Source organism: Porites lutea, chromosome 14 (assembly GCF_958299795.1).
Source record: "Porites lutea chromosome 14, jaPorLute2.1, whole genome shotgun sequence".
Classification (NCBI taxonomy): domain Eukaryota; kingdom Metazoa; phylum Cnidaria; class Anthozoa; order Scleractinia; family Poritidae; genus Porites; species Porites lutea.
In genome coordinates this window covers 3,974,936-3,997,182 of record NC_133214.1, presented here as the reverse complement: position 1 = coordinate 3,997,182, position 22,247 = coordinate 3,974,936, and the positions used below count along the sequence as shown (strand labels likewise).

Sequence of the window (22,247 nt, the reverse complement as noted above, 5' to 3'; positions counted from 1 at the left end):
TGCATTACCTTCTTACAGCAGTCGAGTTTTAGTCGCTGTTAATTTGGTTTAGCTAAATGCAAATTTGTTCATTTTTCGGTTGAGACTTTTGGCATTGCATTGCCTAAAGTAAACAAATAATCATTCAAGAAAACGATTGGTTCCCCATCTCGTAGTTACTGTAAAACAAAGGCTTTCACGGCCAGGCAACAGTTCAAAATATACATAATGGTCTACTTTAATTACAGACTTTTTCAATGAAAGTAGTGGACGATAGCTTGTCAATAGAATTCAATGAAATGGTTACATTTTTGTCAGAGACGAACTATCAGGTACGCTGCTTAACAACTGCATACCTCGATAAAAGCTCTCTTTTGACTAGTCACACATGGGATTTCGTCCACATACTCAAAAGTTAGAACAACCTTGTACAGCATAACAAAGAGCAGCACTGGAAGTACTGCTCAGTAGCTTTCATTTGAATAGTCACACCATAGGATTTCATCCACAGACTCAAAAGTTAGAACCGCTTTGTACAGCAAAATAGACAGTACCACAGGAACGTCCTGCTCAGTAGCTTTCATTTGAATCATTTAGCAATTAGATCCTCTTAATTTTACAAGGAAAAGTAGGGCACGTCCAGAAAAATACGCGAACTGTAACATTTATACGAGCATGTCTTATATAAGAAGCGAACAGCTGGTACAGATGGGTCGCATTTTTACTTTAAGGCACTGACTCATTTTCGTGTAATTATTGCCTGTAGCAACGGCATTCCAACATGGCGCGTGTTAAGCATGCGCACTATACGTTCACGTCTTAATTTAAGACGCAAAAATCATTTATATGAGGTTTTCTTCGTCTTAGCTAAGAAGCACCTTATTTAAGAGCTGGTGTTAAGCGCTGTTTTTAGATAGCATTTATACGGGAAGATAGGTTCTGATGGAACGTGTCTCATTTTTCCTTGTATAAAGGGCCTATTGTGTTCCTTGTTCCTCCGACGCAACTAAGAGACACATAATTAAAGGATGTCTCAGCAGTCTCAGATCTGTTCACGGAAGCATAAGTAACTAAAAAAGGCCACTGACTTAACTGTAAGTCGCCTGTGGTGGTCGCTTAAAGGAGGTTTAAACGGTATATGAAAATGCCTGTCCTTGTAAAACAGTTAACTTCTAAATTAGGTTACGCTCTCACGCCATGCGGAAATACCAGACAGGAAAATTTTTGTCCAGTTTTCTCGAAAGGCGCAGAGTGATATAGTCGTAAAAATGCCCGTTTGCTATATTTTACTAGAAACAGAGCCCTTGATCACGAGAGCATATTCCTTTAATTTTTCTGTTGTCCTTGAGGTCAGTATTCAATGTGACTTTGTAATTACGAATTTTAAATGTAATACTTCCTTGATGAAAGTTACCTGAGCTCCAGCCTTTCAATCAGCGGCTACTGTAGACATGGTGGAGTGCATGCATTGTAAACGCATAGCACGTCAGTATATAGAACGCGCAGAAAATCGCTGATAAATCGCATGAAAGTTGGAGCAGCTACCAAACCACGTCGATTCCGTGGGCGATAGATCGCAGTGAAGTTCTCGCCTGTTTAGGCTCGCGACTCAAAATGGTGTCTTAAGATGAATTTAGAATACAGGCACAAAGATGAGTGGAGAATTTTCTCATTGCCTTCTCTAACAAGGCGCACGGTTTCGGAAAATGTAGGCAACGGTATCTTGTAATATGGATGCGTCAGAAAAAAGATTGCACTAGCATAGCTACCCACAAACGAAAACACTTAAACAAAGTGCAATACCAAAATAAGACAAAAAAATCCTGGAATAGACTTCCAGCCCAGTTTTAGCTATAGTATGGGGTGAAATATTAAATAGATGCATTTTGTTGTTATTTCAGTCACGGAAGTCGCTCGTGGCCAACTTGTCGCCAATTTGTCTGCGGCTTGTTGGCATTTTTTTTGTTATTACCACGTATTGACGTTAACCATGTCCAATCTATAAAAGATCATAAATAAAGATACGTATGGAGAAATTAATAATTTAGCTCCGGGTGCGAAAAGTTAAACAAATTGGCTACTTGTAATAAAGGAGATTGAAGCAGCATTTTCTGCTCCCCAAAAGCAGGGAAAATGTAGGTGAATCTTTTTATTTGCTTTTTAGACGATGAAATGTCGTCCTTGCAACAGAATTTTTGCGTTCTTGCAATGACCAATCATCATTTTTGTTTTGACAGCAAACTCCAAGTTTTAAGCAGAGTTTTTCAGTGGGGGAAGAAGTCGAAGGCGAAACTGCAGATGATTTGGGAGTTACCCGGGTCAAGATTGGCCCGCGCGTAATTAACAAAAAACCAATGCCTTTCCTGAAACTCTTAAAAGCTCTTTAGATTTTACGTACGTCCTTGAATCAATTACGTGTATCCGTAGAACAAAGCCCATTTTCCGCTTATATTCATGCAGATAATTCGCTGAAAGTCAGTTGAAGATCGTGGAGTTAAATTGAAAGAAAATGGACATTACACGCCCGTCAGAAACATATTGAAAGAAAAAGAACCTTGTCTATAATTTTTATGCTTTGGCGCGACTCAAAGGCTCATTTTATTGCAGATTTCTTGATATCAGGCTATGATTGACGCTATAAGCTTTTAAGGCCATCTAAAATTACAATTTTCGATATTGTTATAAAAACGGTACGAACTATCCACGGAGTTAAACTCGAACTCGGTCTCATGCAATGTGCCTTTCAGTGAAGAGCTGATGTGCAGTAACTTCCTCTACAAATTGGTAATTGATGTGCAAGAGGTGCTAAAATCTTGCATGTTGTAACCATCCAATTCATTCAAATGAAAGAGACTAAGCATTACTTTCTTCAATTTGTATTGTTTATTATGATTTACACGATAAAATTATTGCTCTTCGATATATATAGGACAAGAGTTCAAGTATAACCACACGATTCCAATAAAAGCTACTGAGCATTACTTTTCTGTGGTATTGTTTCAAGGCGAACTTAATGTATTAGTTTGTGGGTAAAATCCTATAGTGTGAGCATCATTTAAACATGACTAATGAAGAATAATTTCCTGTCTGATCAGTAGTAAATCATGCTATACAATGCCGAGGCTCTAAATTCCCAGCATGTATGGATGGAATCCTAAAGTGAATTTAAAAATATTTTAATGAAAGCTGCACTGTGACTGAGCAGCAATTTCAAGTGCCGTTCGAAACCGAAACTCACAAAAAGAGCCATAATGTCTATATTACTTGATTATAGAGGCTGAAATAGTACTGAATTTTAACCACCCAATAAACACTGCAAATAAAAGTTATTTTCCAGAGCATCGTTTTGTTTTTGTTTTTTTTTAAATACAACCTTGTAACTCTGACGGTGTTTAATGACTCTTGCGAGCTGATTTTTAAAACCGTTTCGTCAGTTTTCTGCTCTGTTATCCTAGAGATGAAGGCTTGATGATCAATACAATAAATTCATGGCGTAAAAATACGCCTTTATTTGAAACTACAGAGGCGAAACGCCTGATCAATACGCATTCCCACCCTTAACTACCATCCAAAAAAAAAAAAAGAAATCACAAGTGCTCGAGCTGGTGATTGACCAGCTCTGAGCGGAAACTTTCACTCCAATTTTGGCACGGTAAGATATTTTTTGATTTTCGGTTTTTAACGTAGAAAACGATTCACCAGCACTCAATCGATCACATGGGCTAATGGTCGAGACTGATATGTTTAATACTGAAGCCTTCGTAAACACACTTTTGAGTGGAAACGCCAATTAAGAAGTAGTTTTGTTGGTTAAAAGTTTTCAAAAACGAAGTTTAGTCATTTTGAAATGGTTTAACTAGCCTTCAGCCCTAAAAACTTTCTTTATGTTATATCATAAATCTCAATGTTCTTGTTGCTAGAGGAGAGTAGAGATAACCACTGAGCTCTTTCGCTAATCTGCTAAAATTTAAATGCAGATATGCAAGGAAACAGTTCAGTTGAAATCTTACGCTAATTGTATTTGTTTCTCAGTATATTTCCTCTCAATTTCTTTCAGTTATAGCATAAATGCAGTTTTAACCTCTAAAAAAATCTAAATAAATCCCCCAAAAATAAATAAATCCGTTTGAAATAAGTTTCTCCGGCGTCTTACTGCCAAGTTTGCCAACTTAAACGCAGTTTTAAAGCAAGTTTCCGCTACGAAATTCAAAGAAGCACGTTCTGTGTTGTTCTTAGTATTGTTTGTCTAAGTTGTGTTCTTGCGTACTTCTAACACTTAGCTTTCAAGAGGTTTTCCGCCCTGTTTGAAGCGACACCCTTATTTGCATATTAATACATTTTAATTGAGCAAATGCACCGTAGGAGACAGTTTATAATCAAGCGGAAAATTAAAAAGTTTCTTTACTGTGACTTGTTATTCGGCGTCGCTTTGGGAGTAATTTTAGGGTAATTAATGGTAATCATTATTCCATCTCGTGACGTTGATATTTCACTGCAAATTTTGTTAATATATGCTCCATCAAATATCACCCTTCTTCATTCAGCCTAAGATCCTTGAACAGCTGCTGATGTAATGAGCTAACTAAAGGTAAGATTTGTTTTGTCATTTACAAAACAAACGTTTCTTAACAGATTCTTGTTAAAATTGTTTTCAATTTAAAATCTCCTCAGGGGTAGCAAGTGAAGCTTTGAAATAGCTGAAGCATAATACAAGACACGATGTTTCTGGGTTGCTTGAACAAGCTTTGGAAATGGTGAAAAAAGGTGAGATTTACGTCGCGTTTGCCTTTTAAGTCTTGAGACAATAACCCTTACGTCAACTTAACTCCATTCAAGGCGCCAGCTATCTGCTTGACGTTTACTCGTTACCTTCAATCACGAATTAAACTCTTTAGTAGTCTTATGGATGTCCTGAGAAAATCGAATTATTTTGTTGTTGCATTTTATTTAGATTACTGGGTTGTCCAGCCTGACGACGATTCTGGTTTTCAAGATGATGTAAGCGTGGCTTATGGCGAAAACAGCCATAATCCTGTACAGATCACCGCTTACAAAACGAAAACATTGGGTTGCTTCACTCCAAAAAAGCAAGAGTCGAAGGAACGCGAAGAGAAGAGTCGGCAGAAGATTGGGCTCTCTGAGTGGTCAGCACGAACCGAAAGCTTTCTTCATCGGGCTTCAAAGAAGATTATCGGAAAGACTAGACGAATCATAGGGAATTTCAAACCGGAAGAGGAGAAAAAGGCCGCCACACAGAAGCAACAAGATACAAAGTTGAAAGAAAACCAAACGCCGCAAGTCGTGAATATCATTCTTCCTGCAAATAGCAGCACAAGTATTAACGAAGATCTTGTGGATGATGGCAAAGTAAATTTCTTTCGTGCCGACCCATTGAGAAGCCCTTTTCGGGAATCCCGCAGCTCACGCTCGAGTCGGGAATCCCGAGAACCGCACCCGGAGGATGAATCACTGCAGAGGGAGTCCCGTTCCCGTTACTCGTTCCAGCGGGCTGATCTAACGCGATGTTCAATTCGAGGGCTCCGAGATTCGGTGTTTCTTGAATCCCGCGACTCGTTGTCCCGTGTCTCTCTGAAGTTCACTGAGAGACAGCCCATGTTGAGGGTCTTGTTTGAATTCCAAGCCTGTGATGACGATGAAATCGCTGTTCGAAGAGGAGAGCTTGTCAAAGTGCTGAACAAAGATGACCAAGATTGGTGGTGGGTGGAAAACGCTCATGGGGAACAAGGGTTTGTGCCGCGCAATTTCCTGTGGCCCTGTGGCTGTTATGGTAAGGGAAGTCGGTAGGATAAGTTTTTACTAGAAGAGGCTGTCATGTTTAGAGAGGATTTATACTTAGCTCTCTGGCATTGAATATAGCTGAGAAGATAAAGCGCACCATCAAATTAATACTGGTCGCTTAGGGACTGACTTTCTACCAAAACTCCCCCCTTTACTCAACTTTGCACTCAAAGCGAATATTGAGAAAAAGGTGTAATTAAAAATAACGTTGTGTAGCGAGCTTAATTAGAATTTAAAGTTTTCAACAAGTAAACAGAATTTTCTAGAAAAATGGACATAAAACAGTTAATTTGGGCTGTAAACAATAGCCCAATTATCGAGCTTGCGCTAATTTGACAGATATTGTACGAAGCATTCCAGCTGCGTCAACACTGTGTTAGCCTCCCACGCAGGCGTTTTTAGGGAAACTCGTTTTTCATCCCTCAAAAAGGGATGAAAAACGAGGTCCCCTACAAACGCCTGCGTGGGTGGCTAACACTGTGTGAGCCAACATTTCTATGAAATTTCTGCCTGAGGCGAAGTTGAAAGCCATAAAAAGTACAAATTTATGTTTGCCTCAAAAAGCCTTAGCAGTTTCGACCCATTCACATTGGTGCAAACGTTAACCAAAAGTCTCCAACTTTCAGAGTTCAACTTTAAGAAAAACGTTTATCTGAGCAACCTCAAAGCCGTAAAAGGTGGCATCTTTTTCTCTGTTCGGTTCTGTTAAACTGATAAATATTAAACAAATAAGTGTTATTTAGTTTATATTATCTGAACAAACGCCTTCCTGAATTGCTGACAAAGACTTGATTGATATAAGGGTTTTATTGCTCAAGAGGGTAGTTGGCAACATTCATGCATCAGCTTTGTATAGTAAATTACCGTGATGAAAAGTTAAAACAACAACGTCCTGCAGTGAAAAAAAAAATTATTAAAAGTGTGATAACATCTTATAATAAAACTAATAACTACGCGAGTTATCAAAAGCCGTGCAATAACACGAATATACTAATAACTACACGATGTTGTGATTTTTTTACAAAGAAAAACCGTCACAAGCTTTTGTTGAAGGTAACCGACGAAAGCAGGACTGAGTCAATGCAGTTTCACAAGATTTCATATTCTACGCTTTTTTTCTCCAAGATTTAAATTACTCTCAGCATTTTTTTATTTAAGGTTTGAAACATTTTTGAAAGAAACAATTGCAACTTGCTCTATTTTATGTCGGCTATTTTCTTTGTTTGAAAATCATCAAACCACAAAATCGGAAAAGCTTGCGGTTAGCTCAGCCAACAATAAGATTTTAATTAAAAAACATTTAGTTCAAAGGCAATATCATTAAAGACTTGTTTACTCGCAAATAAACTCTTATAATTAAGCAAAGAGAGCATGAATCAGCATTAGAGAATGCAGCGGGCAGACAGTTGCTTTCACGTTCTGTAAACCACGAATTCAACTCCTGTTTTAAGTTTTTAGTGCAAGAATCAGAAAATGTTACCGCATGATGGCGCTTGTGGGACCAGTGACATCATTGAACCCTGGGACGTGGTTGGTCATTCAAAATGGCGGCTAAGATGACCGCCATCTTGGATTCAGAGTTATCAAAAGCAAATAATACCTAAACCAGCAGCACAATAGTTAATTGGAACATTTTTGCAAGTGTAGAAAGAAACCATGACCTGGTTTCTCGTTACCATATCAACAGAACTTGCGCAAAATAAACAAGTAACGGATGATTGAATTTCTAAGTAGTTACCAAATAAACAAACATAACTTTGTTGTGATGATATAAGATATATTTGACAGGCGCAATGAAAGTCCCCCTGTTAGTTGCACAATTCAGTGACAATTTCATCTTCGTTCTCGTTTCTTGTTTTGTACCCCTTTCGAGTTTTCTTTATGGCCGCCAGGCTGTTTTATTTTTTAAGCAATATATCATACAATCTAGGTATGAAAAAGGTAGTGACTGATTGCAGATAGAACAAGTTTCCCATTTATTTTGAAATTTTCAGAAAAATTAGGCGGTCTCGTACCCCTTTCGAGTTTTCTTTATGGCCGCCAGGCTGTTTTATTTTTTAAGCAATATATCATACAATCTAGGTATGAAAAAGGTAGTGACTGATTGCAGATAGAACAAGTTTCCCATTTATTTTGAAATTTTCAGGAAAATTAGGCGGTCTCGTGAGGCATGCGGAAAGCCTTTAATATTTGCCCCGGGATGTTTTTTCTTCTTACGTTTATGTTTCTGTAATTTTCTATTGCATCATGAGAACGTCTCGTTTGCCAGGTTAAGCAAATTTTAAGTTCAGTTGTGAAAATTGTCCCAGGAAAGGAAATATTCTTGCAATTCTGTCTCATTTCGAAATTGTTATCTATTTATGTCCCAAAATTTGGACGGCGCACTTCGTCTTCTTCACTACCATGAAATATTGTCATTGGAGTAAAAAGTAAAACAAATATGTATAAAGACGATATCATTTTTCTTTTCTTTTCATTTAAGTTTGTCAGAAGTTCATCCTGGACAAAGTTTCAAAGGACACGGACTGTTCTCCCACATATGAGGACAAAGAACAAGGAAGGAGCCAGAGCTCTCGCGGATTTTCCGTGGGGAGCTACACCGAGTGTGACGCAAACACGAAGTTGATTGGAAACAGGCGATATACACGCACCTGGTGCTAGATCATGACGTCATGACGAACTTATGTGAAGGAAGGAAAACCATTTTTAATTCTTGTATTTTCAACTAATAAACTACAAAAAAATACCATAATACTCTTTCATTCAAGTGCAGTCTCAACCCCGCCTAAAAAAAACAATTCCTGGCTCTTCCGCTAAAATTGCTCGAGTGAATTCGTTTTAGATGTAGGTGTAACTTGCCGTAGAACTTAACTTTATTGTTTTATTAAGGAATACTAACAGCATTATTATCGAAAAAAAATGCATGAAGACTGAACTATATTTTTGATGTGTAAACGCGTTAAGGTTAACAAATTGCCAGTCACGTATAGTCATGCTTTGAAACAGCGGGCTTACACAAGGCACCTCTCAATTAAAACTGCATTTCAAATCAAAAAACTATTATGGTATTTTTTCGTCCCTAGGGCTTTCTCTATGGCAAAAGGGGAGAGCCTTTGGGGTAATCTCGTACCCAGATCTCCTACGGCCAAGGGGAAGGATCCTTTTTAGCGAAAGACAGAGTGAGATCTGGGTACAAGAATGAACACAATGAACACTGACTCGACTGATATTGCGACTTTTTGGTTAAACTTGGGTCTCTCTCATCGTAATTTGGGAAATACAAAGCTGTATTTGCAATAACAGAAAAATTAAGAACATTCCACACAGTCGGATAGTAGGTAACAGCTGAATCGGGACTTGAAATCACTTATTTGAGTATTTGCACAAACAATTTGCTTTACTTAAGAGCTCCTTGCTATACTAGAAATACAGGCGACTCTCTCTTAACGGAGACCTCGGAGACCACTTCCGTAAATTTAGCAACTGAACGGGATCTTCATTTGACGACGGGAAAGCGCGCGGAAAGGACTAAACTCGACTTCCGGTGCCCAGTTTGCCGCTCAGTCATTGGTCAATCCAGTTGTTTGATTTGCGCGCGTCGTCGTCAAGTGACGTTCCCATCGGACTAATAACAACAGACATCAAGCGGATAGGCCAGGGCTGTCTTTCTTCAGTCCTCTTTTCGCAATTTACGAGACCCTACAGAAGACTCGATGAAATGGCAATAAGATTGCTAAGATGGCCTCATTTACGGTTGCGACAGAGACTGGATCTGTGTTGTATCGAATTGCACCATGGGGCTGTTTTGGTGAAATTTTGACCCAGTTTCCGGCGCAACTTTGTAACGGAAAAACAGTCCCATAGTCCAATTCGATACGACATTGACCCAGACTCTCACGAGCTTAAATAAGCTACACTTAGTTTTGTCCCAATGGTATTAAAGAGACAGTTGCCTGTACACAATTAAGAAGGACACTTAGGAACCAAGAAAAGAAAAACAAAACTTACTAGAACATTTAAAGACAAATAGCATTCAATCATATTTTCTCAGGCACATTAGCTTATAGTCGACTCTCTCTTAACGGACACCTCTACAAGACGGACACCTCTGCAGAATGGACACCTAGAGTTGGTCCCTGCCTTTCTTTACTCCCTTTATCTGACTCTCTATAAGACGGACATCTCTCTGAGAAGTACACACACTGTGCGTGCGGTCCCAAAGGTGTCCATCTTAGAGGGAGTTGACAATAGTCAAGACAGTAGTCAAGAGCCCATAACACGTAGCGAGCAACTCCCACGAGGCCTATATGTCACGGCGTTATTACTGACGGGTTTATTTTTAGACTCATTTTAGGGCACTTTTTCCCGCGAAAATGGAATCTCCGCCTCCCCTATGAAATCAAAAAGGAAAACGTAACGTCATTATAAAGGCAAAAATTATCATTTTTAGTTCTGTAGGTTTTGCTGAATGGTTTGTGGGACTTTTTAAAAGATTTTCTAAATTCGCGCCAAAACCGTTCTAAAAATAAACTGGTCTGTGAAAACGCCGTGACACGAGTACATGGAGTTGCTCGCTGCAGGTTATGGGCTCCTACAGTAGTGCGATAGGCCTGTTTGATAACAGGAGAAATTCTGCTACCTAACTGTATTGTGGCTATGCCAGTTATTAGGTTTTTTGCTTGCTAATAAAATTTATTATCCTCGTCGGTTTACGACTCGTTTATTGCAATAAAAAAGAGCTGGTTTTGCTAAAAGAAACTTGGCTAACTTTCGTAAGAGCAGACGTTATGGTTAATTCTCTCATTTGGGACACACCGATACTGGCGATCTCCCCACTAATAAAACGGACAGCTAGCAGGACTAGCAGCCAGGGTTGGTCACTACATCCTGCCGTTCTTCACTCATTTTTTTATGACCGCCCTTTAAAACGGATCCCTTCTAAAACGGACAGGCCTAGTGCCCGTCCAAAGGTGTCAATGACAGTATTATTAGTAAATCGTAATGCCATTTTGTTCTTTCAGTTGACTGTTTAGAGCGTACGCGTGAGCGAGCTAGCGAACTGGGCCTATTTTTTGTCGGACGTACGGAAACGTCTTGAAAAATCTTTTCGAGTTTGCTCGGGAAGTGGGTCATATTCATTAAAACAATCCCAGAGGCCCCAGAGAATAATTCGACACAGCATCGGCCCCAGCCTGCGAGCAGGCTCACTCGTGAAATTTTGCGAAAATAATTGAGCTTCGCGGTTCCTCCTAACCTGCGATCAGGCGATTGCCAAAAAAAAAAAAAAATCGCCTGATCGCAGGTTAGGTTCCTCCCGCCAAATCACGCGCGCACACTGGGGAGAGCGGAACTGGAGCGAATGGGCGGAATATTGATCACGTGACTTTGTACATTTCGAAAGACATCGTGTTCCACAGATTGTGCTGAAACCAGCGAAGGCTGTAGACGGCTGATTTTGTTATTTTCCTCTTCGATTGTCTGTGAAAATGTCGAAAGGACCAGCCATTGGGATCGATCTTGGTACCACGTACTCCTGTGTTGGAGTTTTTCAACATGGAAAAGTGGAAATCATCGCGAACGATCAAGGAAACCGAACAACACCGAGTTATGTGGCCTTCACGGAAACCGAACGATTGATCGGGGATCCTGCGAAAAATCAAGTCGCTATGAATCCAACTAATACGATTTTTGGTAAGCTTTGAAGGAATTGTGTGAGCTTTGAACGCATCGGTTGTAATTGTAGCGGTTTTTGCTATTTACAGATGCGAAGCGTCTCATCGGACGAAGATTTGATGATCCCGCTGTCCAATCCGACATGATACACTGGCCATTTCAGGTAGGATTCTGGTGGATTTTTTAAATTTGAAAAGAAGGGGACCCAGTAGACGATAGCTCAGAAAGCTGGTGGCTAATTAGATTTTTCGCACATATTGTAGAGAGTTGTACAATGCCATGTTTTTGGATGTTACTGTTAGCTAACTATTGTAAACAGGAAGGCAAGGGTTAATTTAATTGTCTCTATGTAGACGCTTTTGTGAGCAGTTTTCAAGAAGAAAAAGTTTCTTTTTCGGATAGGTCGTCAACGAGTCTGGCAGACCTAAGATACGTGTGGAATACAAGGGAGAAACCAAAACATTCTATGCGGAAGAGGTAGGCTTAAGTAAATTGTACGGATAAATTGATTTTCTGTTAAAGGTTATTATATTGTTTCGCAAATATTTAGTCAATTATGCATGATCAGCGAATTTTCTGGAATTTCCCAGTTTCTTATAGAAGAATTTAATCCCGTTTAAAATCTCAGGGGTAGAGTACAGATTTTTTCAAGTCAAGTTGTGATGTGGAAAGTGAAACTGAAAGAGCCCCTAAAGTACCCCTGCTGTTCTAGAGATTTAAGCGTTAGGACAGAAAAAAAAAAGTGTTATGTGCTAACTATTTCTTCATGTATGAGTATGTTGCACTTAAATGTTTTCCCTCCAGGTAAAATTGCAAAACTTAGATCCCACGAAAGATTGTGCTGCAAGGATAAACTAGGCTGAATTATAGAAATGATTTGACAAAAGTGTCCATTATTTTCCACTGACAGATTTCCTCCATGGTGTTAACAAAAATGAAAGAAACAGCAGAAGCTTACCTTGGTAAAACCATCACCGATGCCGTCATTACAGTGCCTGCATATTTTAATGACTCCCAGCGTCAGGCCACCAAAGATGCTGGTAAGTAAGCCCTAGTATTAAAGTACATATTCTCATAACTGATCTTTATACAACTGCTTTAAGACTAAGGAGAAGAATCTGTTGACAAATCAGAAAATTTGATCATGGACAGTATCCCAATTTTCTTTAATTTCTGGTAGTCCTCCTAAACAGTGCAACCTCTGTGAAAATATCTCGCAGTTCTCCCTCCTCCTCCTTTACAGTGTTGACACTAGGAAAAATTTGGGAGGGGGGTGGAAGAAGTTGGGCATGTGGGAATTAAAGAAAGTCCCACAAATGCAAATGTGTCCCAAGACTATTGTCCATGATTGTAGTCATTCTAATTTTAGGCTCAAAAGTGCCCAAAAAATCTGGTTTTGTCATGCCATAGTAAAACATGTCCAACTTGGCTCAAAACTGTGTTTCAAACCCTTCTAACCTAGTTTGTAAAGGATTCAAAACAATTCTGTAAAGGGTTTGCAAAGAGTTTGCCAAATTCTTCAAAAGGGTTTGTAAAGGGTTTCAACCCTCTCAAAGGGCACCTCAAACCCCCCAAATCAGCATGCAAAGAAAGTAGTGTCCAATAGCCCGGGGCTAGTGAATTCTGTTCTTAACTTGCCCGTGAAGTTTTTTGAGGAATTCAAATCACTTAGCAACTGTGTAGTCAATCCTCCTTATCAAAACATTTTTGGGGCTAGTTGAAATGAATTTTGGGCTAGTACATGCTAGCTACAGCTTGCTTGAATGGCAAGCTGTAAAACTGACTTTCTTTGCACCCTGAAAATGCTTTTTTTAAAAAAATGTGTTTTGATATGGAGGTCATGTAAAGCATTTTTCTCTGTAGGTGTAATTGCTGGTCTCAATGTCCTGCGTATCATCAATGAGCCAACTGCGGCTGCTATAGCCTATGGCCTTGACAAGAAAGTTGGAGCTGAGCGAAATGTCCTGATCTTTGATCTGGGAGGGGGAACATTTGATGTTTCTATTTTGAGCATCGAAGAAGGAATCTTTGAAGTCAAGTCAACAGCAGGGGACACCCACTTGGGAGGCGAAGACTTTGACAACAAGGTCGTCGACCACTTTGTGGAAGAATTCAAAAGGAAGTACAAGAAAGACCTGACCAGTAACAAACGTGCGCTGCGACGCTTGCGCACTGCATGTGAACGGGCCAAAAGGACCCTGTCTTCTAGCACACAAAGCAGCATCGAGATTGACTCCCTGTTTGAGGGAATAGACTTCTACACCACACTCACCAGAGCCAAGTTTGAATCTTTAAATGCCAAATACTTTGAAGAAACGCTGAAGCCAGTTGAGAAGGCACTGCGTGATGCTGGTCTCTCCAAGCCTCAGATTCATGAAGTAGTGCTGGTTGGCGGCTCCACTCGCATCCCGAAGATTCAGGACCACCTCTCCAAATTTTTTGATAATAGGGAGCTCAACAAGAGCATCAACCCAGATGAAGCTGTAGCCTACGGAGCGGCAGTACAAGCTGCTATCCTGAGTGGTGATAAAAGCAGCGAAGTCCAGGACCTGTTGCTTTTAGATGTCACCCCCCTGTCGCTGGGAATAGAGACGGCTGGTGGTGTCATGACAACACTCATTAAGCGCAACACAACAATACCCACGAAACAGACACAGAGCTTTACCACTTATTCAGACAACCAGACCAGTGTGCTTATCCAGGTAATTGAGCCCTTTTTTGATTAAAAAAACAAAACAAATTAAAAACCTGATGACGATATCACTAGTTTTGAGAAATATGTCTGACAACTATCAAAACTATCATCTTCTGTAAGAAATTTGGCTATATCTTAACCCTTTAAGTCTCAATAGTGACCAACATCAATATTCTCCTAACGATATCCATACATTGTCAAGACATTAGGTTATGAGAACTAAGAAAATGATCACCTAAGAGAAAATGCTTAGATCTATTATCAAATTCTCTCAACTCATTCTTTAAGGAAATTTATGGAGATCAGTTAGAAGAATTTGTATGTGGATATTGGAACTTAAAGGGTTAAGGTTGAAACACACCATTCGACATGAAGTTGGTGGCAAATCACTCCTTATGCACGGGTCAGGCGACAAGTGGCAGTGGCAAATTGCTTTGTGTAGAGAAGAATTTTTGTGCAAATCTTTTTATCCATGACAAAATTCTGTCGTGGAGACTTAAGAGTTGAACAAAACTTCTCTAGTACAAACAAAGCAATATGTCGATATGACGTTACGACCTGAAAAATTTTATTTATTAATTCTTGACCATTTCTAGCCCAATGAATTTTGTCAAGATTTTTTGTAATTTTGATATATTTACAGAGTAATTCTACCCCAAAACATTTCTCATGTAGAGGGGGTCATCAAATCCTACCATCCCCTTCTACCCCGTAAAAAACTTTTTAAATGTTCCCTTATGCAGGGCTTCTGATAGGTCGTGGAAGAAAAACTCAAATTTCGCGGGATTTTTAGGGGCAAATTCGTGGAAAAATCGGCCAATTTCCTGGGAGTTTTCAGGGCAAACTTCACCGGGATTTTGCAGATTTACCTGAATTTCGTGGCTCCGTGACCACGCAAAACATCAGAAGCCCTGCTTATGGTAGAAGTGGGACAGAGACATCATGATAGGTGCTCCATGCCTTCTTTTTTAATACTAATGATGGATGAAATAATTAGCATAACCATGGTCATAAGGGAAGGCTTTGCTCCAAGAAAAATTGAAAGTAGCCCATTCCTCTGAACTGGTGAAATCCAGGGCGCCCGGCATATGATTTGTATAAAAAACACTAAGAGTTTCTAGTCGCCCAGGAGCAAAAGCTGGGTGCCAAAGGCCAACAGGCTCTGCTAGGAGCACAGCCTTGTAAGGTGGAGAAGGCCTAAAGGCTGGTTTTCACTGGCGTCGGAGTCATAATTGGAAGCATAGAACTTTATGATGTAGTGAAAACAGTGTTCTGATTCGTCTAATTCTGTTTATGACTCTGTCGCTTACGATCAAGTGAAAACTGGCTTTTCTGAGGCATAAGCAGAAGCAGAGGAACCTAAAGCAATCTCAAAGCGTGGGAATGTGCATTGTGATTGGTTTATCCTTCTACTTCTGCTTCCAACGTTGACAATCTGGTTTTCACTAGATTACAAGTGGAACACAAGCGATAGGGTTGTAAGCGGAGTTGGAAAAAAATGGAAACGCTCTGATTCTTCTGACTCCGTTTCCATCGTGCTTATGACTCTGCTTTTGACTCTGACTCCGTCGCTAGTTGAAACCAGCCTTAATATAATGTTTATTATAAAAATGTTAATTTTTTTTAGGTATTTGAAGGGGAGAGAGGCATGACATCTGGCAACAACCTCCTTGGAAAGTTTGAGCTGTCTGGGATCCCCCCTGCTCCGCGGGGTGTTCCACAAATTGAAATCACCTACGACATTGATGCAAATGGCATCTTAAATGTGTCGGCTGTAGACAAGAGTACAGGACGTGAAAACAAGATCACCATTACTAATGACAAGGGCCGCCTGTCCAAGGACGATATTGATCGGATGGTCCGAGAGGCAGAGAAGTACAAGGCTGAAGATGATTTACAGAGAGACAAAATCCAGGCTAAGAACTCGCTTGAAAGTTATGCATACCACATGAAGAGCACAGTAGAGGATGACAAGGTTAATCATAATTCCGTAGTAAATTATAAATAATCGTTCCTTTTATCATTTGGATCCCAGTGGGTAAATTTATTCTAGAGAGAGACCTTAATGGGGGAACTTGTTTAGTTTTTCCTGAAACAAACTGAATGATAATTTTGCAAATGTTGCATGTAAAAGATGATAGTTGATTGACACCAAGCTTTACTCTAGTCAGACTCTATTTGTGGGAAATAACTTATTCTATGTACAGTGTATTCCCTTATTCCAGTTTCTAAGCAAATCTCACAGACACTGCTATAGGATTCACCGGGTGCGTTTCAGTGGGATGATCCACATTGGGATCAGTAATCCGCGATCACTCGGATCATAGCACGTCAAAGGAACTAATGAATCCACCATTAGAAAGGATTCATCAGTTCATACGATGTACCTTGATCTGAGTGATCTCGTATCACTGACCCTGATCCAGATCATCCCACAAGAACGCACCCACAGAGTGCATCATTCACATGATTTCCAAGACATTGAATCCTTGCCAGGACAAAAAACTTCTCATTCTATGAATGCTGTTTGTTGGCTTTTGTAAAAAGGTGTTTACTTTTTACTCCACAGGTGAAAGATAAGATCTCAGAATCTGACCGAGACACGATTGTTGAGAAATGCAAGGAAGCCCTCAGCTGGCTGGAGGAGAATCCAGAAGCAAGTAAAGATGAATATGAGCGAAAACAGAAGGAACTAGAGGGTGTCTGTAATCCTGTAATTACAAAGCTATACCAGGGTGCTGGTGGTGGTGCTCCTCCACCCCCTGGGGCAGGAGGCTTTTCCCAAGGGGGTGGGGCTGATTCCTCTCAGTCTGGTGGACCTACCATCGAAGAAGTTGACTAAAAATTTCTTTAATCAGAGTTCTGGAGTGTAGCTACTGTAGGCTACGTTGAGTGTTGTGCTTTCATGTGCAGTTTATGCCATCTTAGCTTACCATGAAGATAGTAATTTCATAGTTCAAGATGTCTTGAATTCGGTATTACATTTTTGTAGTGTTGGTGACTTGTGGTTTTTCAAAGGGTACTTTACCCATCTCTCCACCTCATCCAAGGCACTTCTTTTGCTTGTTTTGGAAATTCAATTGTTACTGATCCCTTCAGTAATCGTAATTACAGTAGTGCAAAGAATTCATCCAGGGCCGGCAACATTAATTGGCTAATCACAGATCACATTGATTGCAAAGGAGTCTTAACTTGGTTATTTATTAGTCAATTAATAGGAATATCTCTTTGAAAGTTAAAGTGGTGGTGGTCCTGTTTGAGTTTGTTATGCTGTACAAACTATTTAAACCTTTATTGCTAGCCTTAACCCTTTAAGCCCCAATATCCACATACAAATTCTCCAAACAGATCTCTACACATGTCCTTCATGGATGAGTTGAGAGAATTTGATAAAAGATCAAAGCATTTTCCCTCTGGTGATCATTTTGTTAATTCTCATAACCTAATCTCTTGACGTTGTATGGATATTGGTAGGAGAAAATTGATGTTGGTCACTATTGGGACTTAAAGGGTTAATACCAGTGTGTGTATTCTCTGTGTGTACCAGTGTGGTGTTCCTAAGGACCATCAGGATCTTAATCTAGTAAGGAAAACCTCTTTGTAGAGCCCTGTTGGTGATGCCACTCAGTGCAGGAATGTTAGTGTTCTTTTGCCCAAATACTCCTGTCTCTAGGCAATTCTTAATTTTTGCTCAAAACTAGTGCTGGGCAGCCATAGCCTACCTCAAAGACATAATCTAACCCTTGTTAGAGACATCCGCGAAGCAACACTGAGATCCATTTCCAGGGCCTTGTTTTGTCAGTATTGCGGGCTAGACAGCCCTGGATTTCAAATTTTTCGGAGCTTTTGTACTCCCTAAATTTTTTTTTACAGCACAGCCTGAACTGCAAGGCTAAATAATTAATATCCTTTATTCTTGTCACTGTTTATATTTGACAGAGCAGGGTTATTTTACCTTAAAGAAGGAGTAAGATTCTGTTCAATCAAAGTGCTTAAAGGTTTTGGTAAATGTATAGCCACATTGAAGGTCCTTAAACAACAGAAAGCAAGTTAGTGTATTGTCTTAATATGTTCTTGTAAGGTGAATATTGTAACACTCTTGAGAATCTTATATAATAAATTTGTTGTTCCAAAAGTGGGGTGTCTTGGGTTGTTGTCATTTTTGTACCCTGTCAATTCATGCAAGTGTTTTAAATTCGTACCGTATTTTAATATTTTCTCATTCAAATTTTCTAAGACATCTGTAGTTTGTGCAAGATTTTCTCCGGACACCTTTGTTAACACACTGCTTTCTCAAGTTTTGGCGTAATGCTAGTAACTAAGTAGGAACAAGGTCGAGACTTTGTACCCAGTCAGTAAACGGGGGCACCAAGATTGGTTACCAGCTAGTGCTCAAACAATTTAAAGTCTTTTACTTCCTTTGTTGTCTTTCACTTTGCTGCTACCTTTTCGACTTCCTCCCTCATTATCAATTTTAGGTCCTGCCTTGTAGACAAGTGAAAGGCAACTGAGAATCTGCTTCTATTTTAAGGTGCTCCTTTGGGAACCTCAACCCTTTTATCCCCAGAAGAAAACAAGGTCAAAATTCAAGGAAGATCTTTCATATCGTTTAATAGTTAATGAAATGAAAATTACCGGTAAACAGTACCACATGAAATTAGGCACATAACTATACAGATATTACTATTTTTACTGTTTTTACTATCGTCAGGGCTCCATTTAAACTAGCTCTGCTAAATTGGATGCCCCTGGATAAATATTGAACTTAAAAAAAAAAAATTATCATCATCATTATTATAATTATTATTATTGTTGTTGTAATGATTTTTGATAATTTTACCTTTTGAAGGAAAAAAAGATTTATTATATAGATACTGATGAAATACCAGGATTTTTCCTTTTACTAAAAAATCATATCTTCATCGCGCGCAGTGAAGATACTATTTTTATCTTTCACGTGTGAGGATATTGGCGTGGGTCGCCATGGAATTTTTCTCTTCATTAGAATTTTGACTTTTTGGAACAGAAAATATAAGTATTATTGTCGTTATTTCTGTTTAATAACTTTATATCCGAGTTTCATAACATTTTTGCGTTAGGTGACCACTTTAATTGCACTATTTAGCTGTTTCGAAAATGAATAAAAAGAAAGTTGTATTTTATGTAGGAATTTCAGCCGGAATTTCACCGGGGAATTTCATCGGTATCTATAAAATAAACGGAACATTACATGGCCGCGCGGGGATACGAATTTTATCTTCGAGTGCTGAAAGTATCTCTCACGAGTTAGCGAAGCGAACGAGTGAGATATACTTTCAGCACTCGAAGATAAAATTCGTATCCCCGCGTGGCCATGTAATAAATCACATATCCGACTTCCGGTTCTGCTTACTCGCCCCAAGCTTTCTCGCGTGAATTGAGACGACGCCTTCATAACATTGCATGGCTTCAGTTTAGCGTCAAAAGTTAGAAACGAATTGTCGCTGGTACGACTTCGATTTTGGTGGAAAGAGATCGATGGCAATCTTACCCGAGAAATATGCGTGCCTCTTCATCGGTATGTGGTGTAAAAAGCCGAAAATTCTCTCCCTTTAGTTTGTGAACCGCTAGATCTTGATAAACTTAATTTTCCGCTTGCAATACTCAAACATGTGTTCCCTGCGAGGCTTATTTTCTTCCTCGGATACCTTTGTCTGTGTTGTTTTGCGTCAGTGAAAGAGCGAATTTGAAATGATTTTACCTTTCTTTCATACTTGGGCTACTTTTTCGATTTTTAGGTGCGTAACTAAGGGTGCGCCTTTATCGAATATTGTGAAACATTTTTGACTCGTGAGAAATTTTTTAAAAGGTCTTCATTTTTCTTTGCGTTGTCTTAGTTTCGGATGCCTCTCGTATTTTAAGTAGAATTTAGGAGGATCTTCAGCCAAAGGGCAAAGTGTTTTGGCTCTGCTGAACGGTTGAGTAATTTTGGGATTGGGGACAGGGAATGGGGAATTCGGAATTTATAATCTTTGAAACTTTTGGGTCTCCTCCTAAAGTCTGCAGAACTGCATATTAGTGTCGGGAATCAACTGTGATTTCATAATCAATCATCAGAAATTAAAATAATCGGATAATTATTGACCACCGATCAGTCATCAATGATATGATCAGAAAATCTCTTTACAAGAATTCCATTTTTTTTTACTTTGTGCAAGTCAAAGTCCATGCATAAATACAAACTTGGCTTACAGGTGATCAAATTCTCTTTCTTTCTTAAGAGACCATTAGAAAGAAGCAACCACCCGTTTTGGCTGAATTGCAGTTAATTTATCAAAATTAGTGGCACTCGTTAGAGAATACTGTATTTAATTATTACTGTGACTGTGGTGTACTATTTACTGCTTTCCTATTCACTAGATGCTTCTTGGAGGGATCTTTTAACAGCTTATAGCTTTTCAACAACCAGTGCTCAAGTAAGGAGACAACTTCAAAGGAAAATAGAAGAATTGTTTGGTGGATCTGAACAATGGCTTGTCTGCTTATCAATCCGAACTGCTTTGGATGCGTTTCTTGCCGTCATGAGGTTTCCAGTCGGCTCAGAAGTAATCTTTACGGCGATAAATATTCCAGACATGGTGTCAGTTGTCGAACGTCATGGACTAAAGGTTGTACCAGTTGATCTAGATCTCGATACATTAGCACCAAAGCCTGAACTGGTCGAGCTGGCTGTAACAGACAAAACTGTCGCCATTTTGGCAGCGCACCTTTATGGCAAATGGATCAATCTGGAGAAGGTTTTTCAAGTTGCTCATGATCATGGTTTGTACGTTTTGGAAGACTGTGCCGAGTGCTTCCAGGGATTGAAAAGAAAAGGTCATCAACTCTCTGACGTGTCTTTTTTTAGTTTTGGTTCAATAAAGCACTACACATCTTTCGGAGGAGCAGTTGTGGGCGTAAAAAACCCTGAAATCCTCCAAAAAATGCGTTCAAAAGTGGAGGAATATCCCATTCAAGATCAGTGGACTTACTTCAAGAAACTTGTCTGCTACTCTTTGCTAATGATGGGCGGATTCAATAACTCCCTTTTCAACTGGTTCTTTATCAATACCTTTCATATGCTTGGATTTAAGTATAAAGAGTACTTCATCTCAGTTTTGCGAGCTTTCCCTGGTGGGGTAACTATTGATAAACTTCGTCTACAACCATCTGCCATGCTACTGAGGTTTATGCTATACCGACTGAGACATATCAGTGAAAAAGATTTCCGTACTATCAAGTTGAAGGGTGATTTTGTAAGCCAGAATCTGCCAAAGAATGTGTTTGTTCCTGGGAAGAAGGCAGACATAACTAGCTATTGGCTTTTCCCTCTTGTTGTGGTAAGTTGAAATATTTTTGATTTTAGTTTATGTCATTTGTCAAGGCTGCACTTTATTGTATGCGGCCTGAAAGCTCTGAACCTTGAAATCCAGGGTGACCACAAAATGTGAAATAAAATATTAAAAAATAATGATGTAAATTACATAAGGGGAAGAATTAGAGGTATTTTTCTGGTGAGGAAGTTTAAATTGAAACCAATTAAAATAAATAAGCGGCAAAATCATTTTTTAAATATATTTAAGATTAAAAGCAAGAAAAACAAAACACACTAAACAGAAAAAAGCATCAAAAAGGAAGTATTATTTGCTAGTGGTGAATCAGCAAGTAAAGTATGCTTTAAGTGACCAAGGCTACTGGGTACTGTTACTGCATACAGCACGGCCCTGATTGTCTTTTGAAGTTCATGGGTATTTTTTTAAATTATTTTTATATTTTTATATTTTTTATTTTTATTGACAACAAATTAACAACATTAATACACAGCAAAAAGTAAAAGAATAAATAAATTAATAAATATGTCAAGTAACAAAACAAATTACAATAAAAATAAAAGGTATTGAAGGATAAAAAAAAAAACCTGTCAGTTGCCACACATATTTAATATTGTTTGCGACAATTTTGAATGCGATGTTGTTCAAAAACCTTGCATAAGAATTCCTCTAAATTAGGTTTCGTTACAATGTTCTTGCAAGTATACAAGTATTTCTTTTGCAGTAAAACCAATCGCCAAAGTTTGCATTGG

At 39.1% G+C, this 22,247-nt stretch overlaps 3 protein-coding genes across 4 annotated transcripts in view; all 3 read left to right on the top strand.

The window, feature by feature from the left end:
• Positions 1-4,410: 4,410 nt before the first annotated feature.
• On the top strand, positions 4,411-10,481 carry LOC140924562 (uncharacterized). Its single transcript, XM_073374584.1, has 4 exons — positions 4,411-4,567; positions 4,651-4,743; positions 4,931-5,767; positions 8,261-10,481. The coding sequence occupies exons 2-4, from the start codon at positions 4,731-4,733 to the stop codon at positions 8,437-8,439; spliced, it is 1,029 nt and encodes a 342-aa protein (XP_073230685.1). The 5' UTR covers positions 4,411-4,567; positions 4,651-4,730; the 3' UTR covers positions 8,440-10,481.
• Positions 10,482-11,161: 680 nt separating this feature from the next.
• LOC140924102 (heat shock cognate 71 kDa protein-like) lies at positions 11,162-17,923 on the top strand. 2 transcript variants are annotated; one of them, XM_073374103.1, is made up of 7 exons: positions 11,162-11,469; positions 11,541-11,614; positions 11,854-11,928; positions 12,362-12,491; positions 13,315-14,153; positions 15,774-16,121; positions 16,716-17,923. In XM_073374103.1, exons 1-7 carry the CDS (start codon positions 11,265-11,267, stop codon positions 16,986-16,988), a joined length of 1,944 nt encoding a protein of 647 aa, XP_073230204.1. In that variant the 5' UTR covers positions 11,162-11,264; the 3' UTR covers positions 16,989-17,923. The 2 variants fall into 2 exon arrangements, with proteins under 2 accessions (XP_073230204.1, XP_073230205.1); XM_073374104.1 differs by lacking the exon at positions 11,854-11,928.
• Positions 17,924-19,567: 1,644 nt separating this feature from the next.
• LOC140924247 (uncharacterized) overlaps positions 19,568-22,247 on the top strand; it is a 4,238-nt gene continuing 1,558 nt past the window's right edge. The window contains exons 1-2 of the mRNA XM_073374276.1: positions 19,568-19,703; positions 20,546-21,504. Coding sequence (XP_073230377.1) covers positions 19,664-19,703; positions 20,546-21,504 — 999 coding nt within the window. The 5' untranslated portion in view covers positions 19,568-19,663. The remainder of the gene's footprint in view (positions 19,704-20,545; positions 21,505-22,247) is intronic.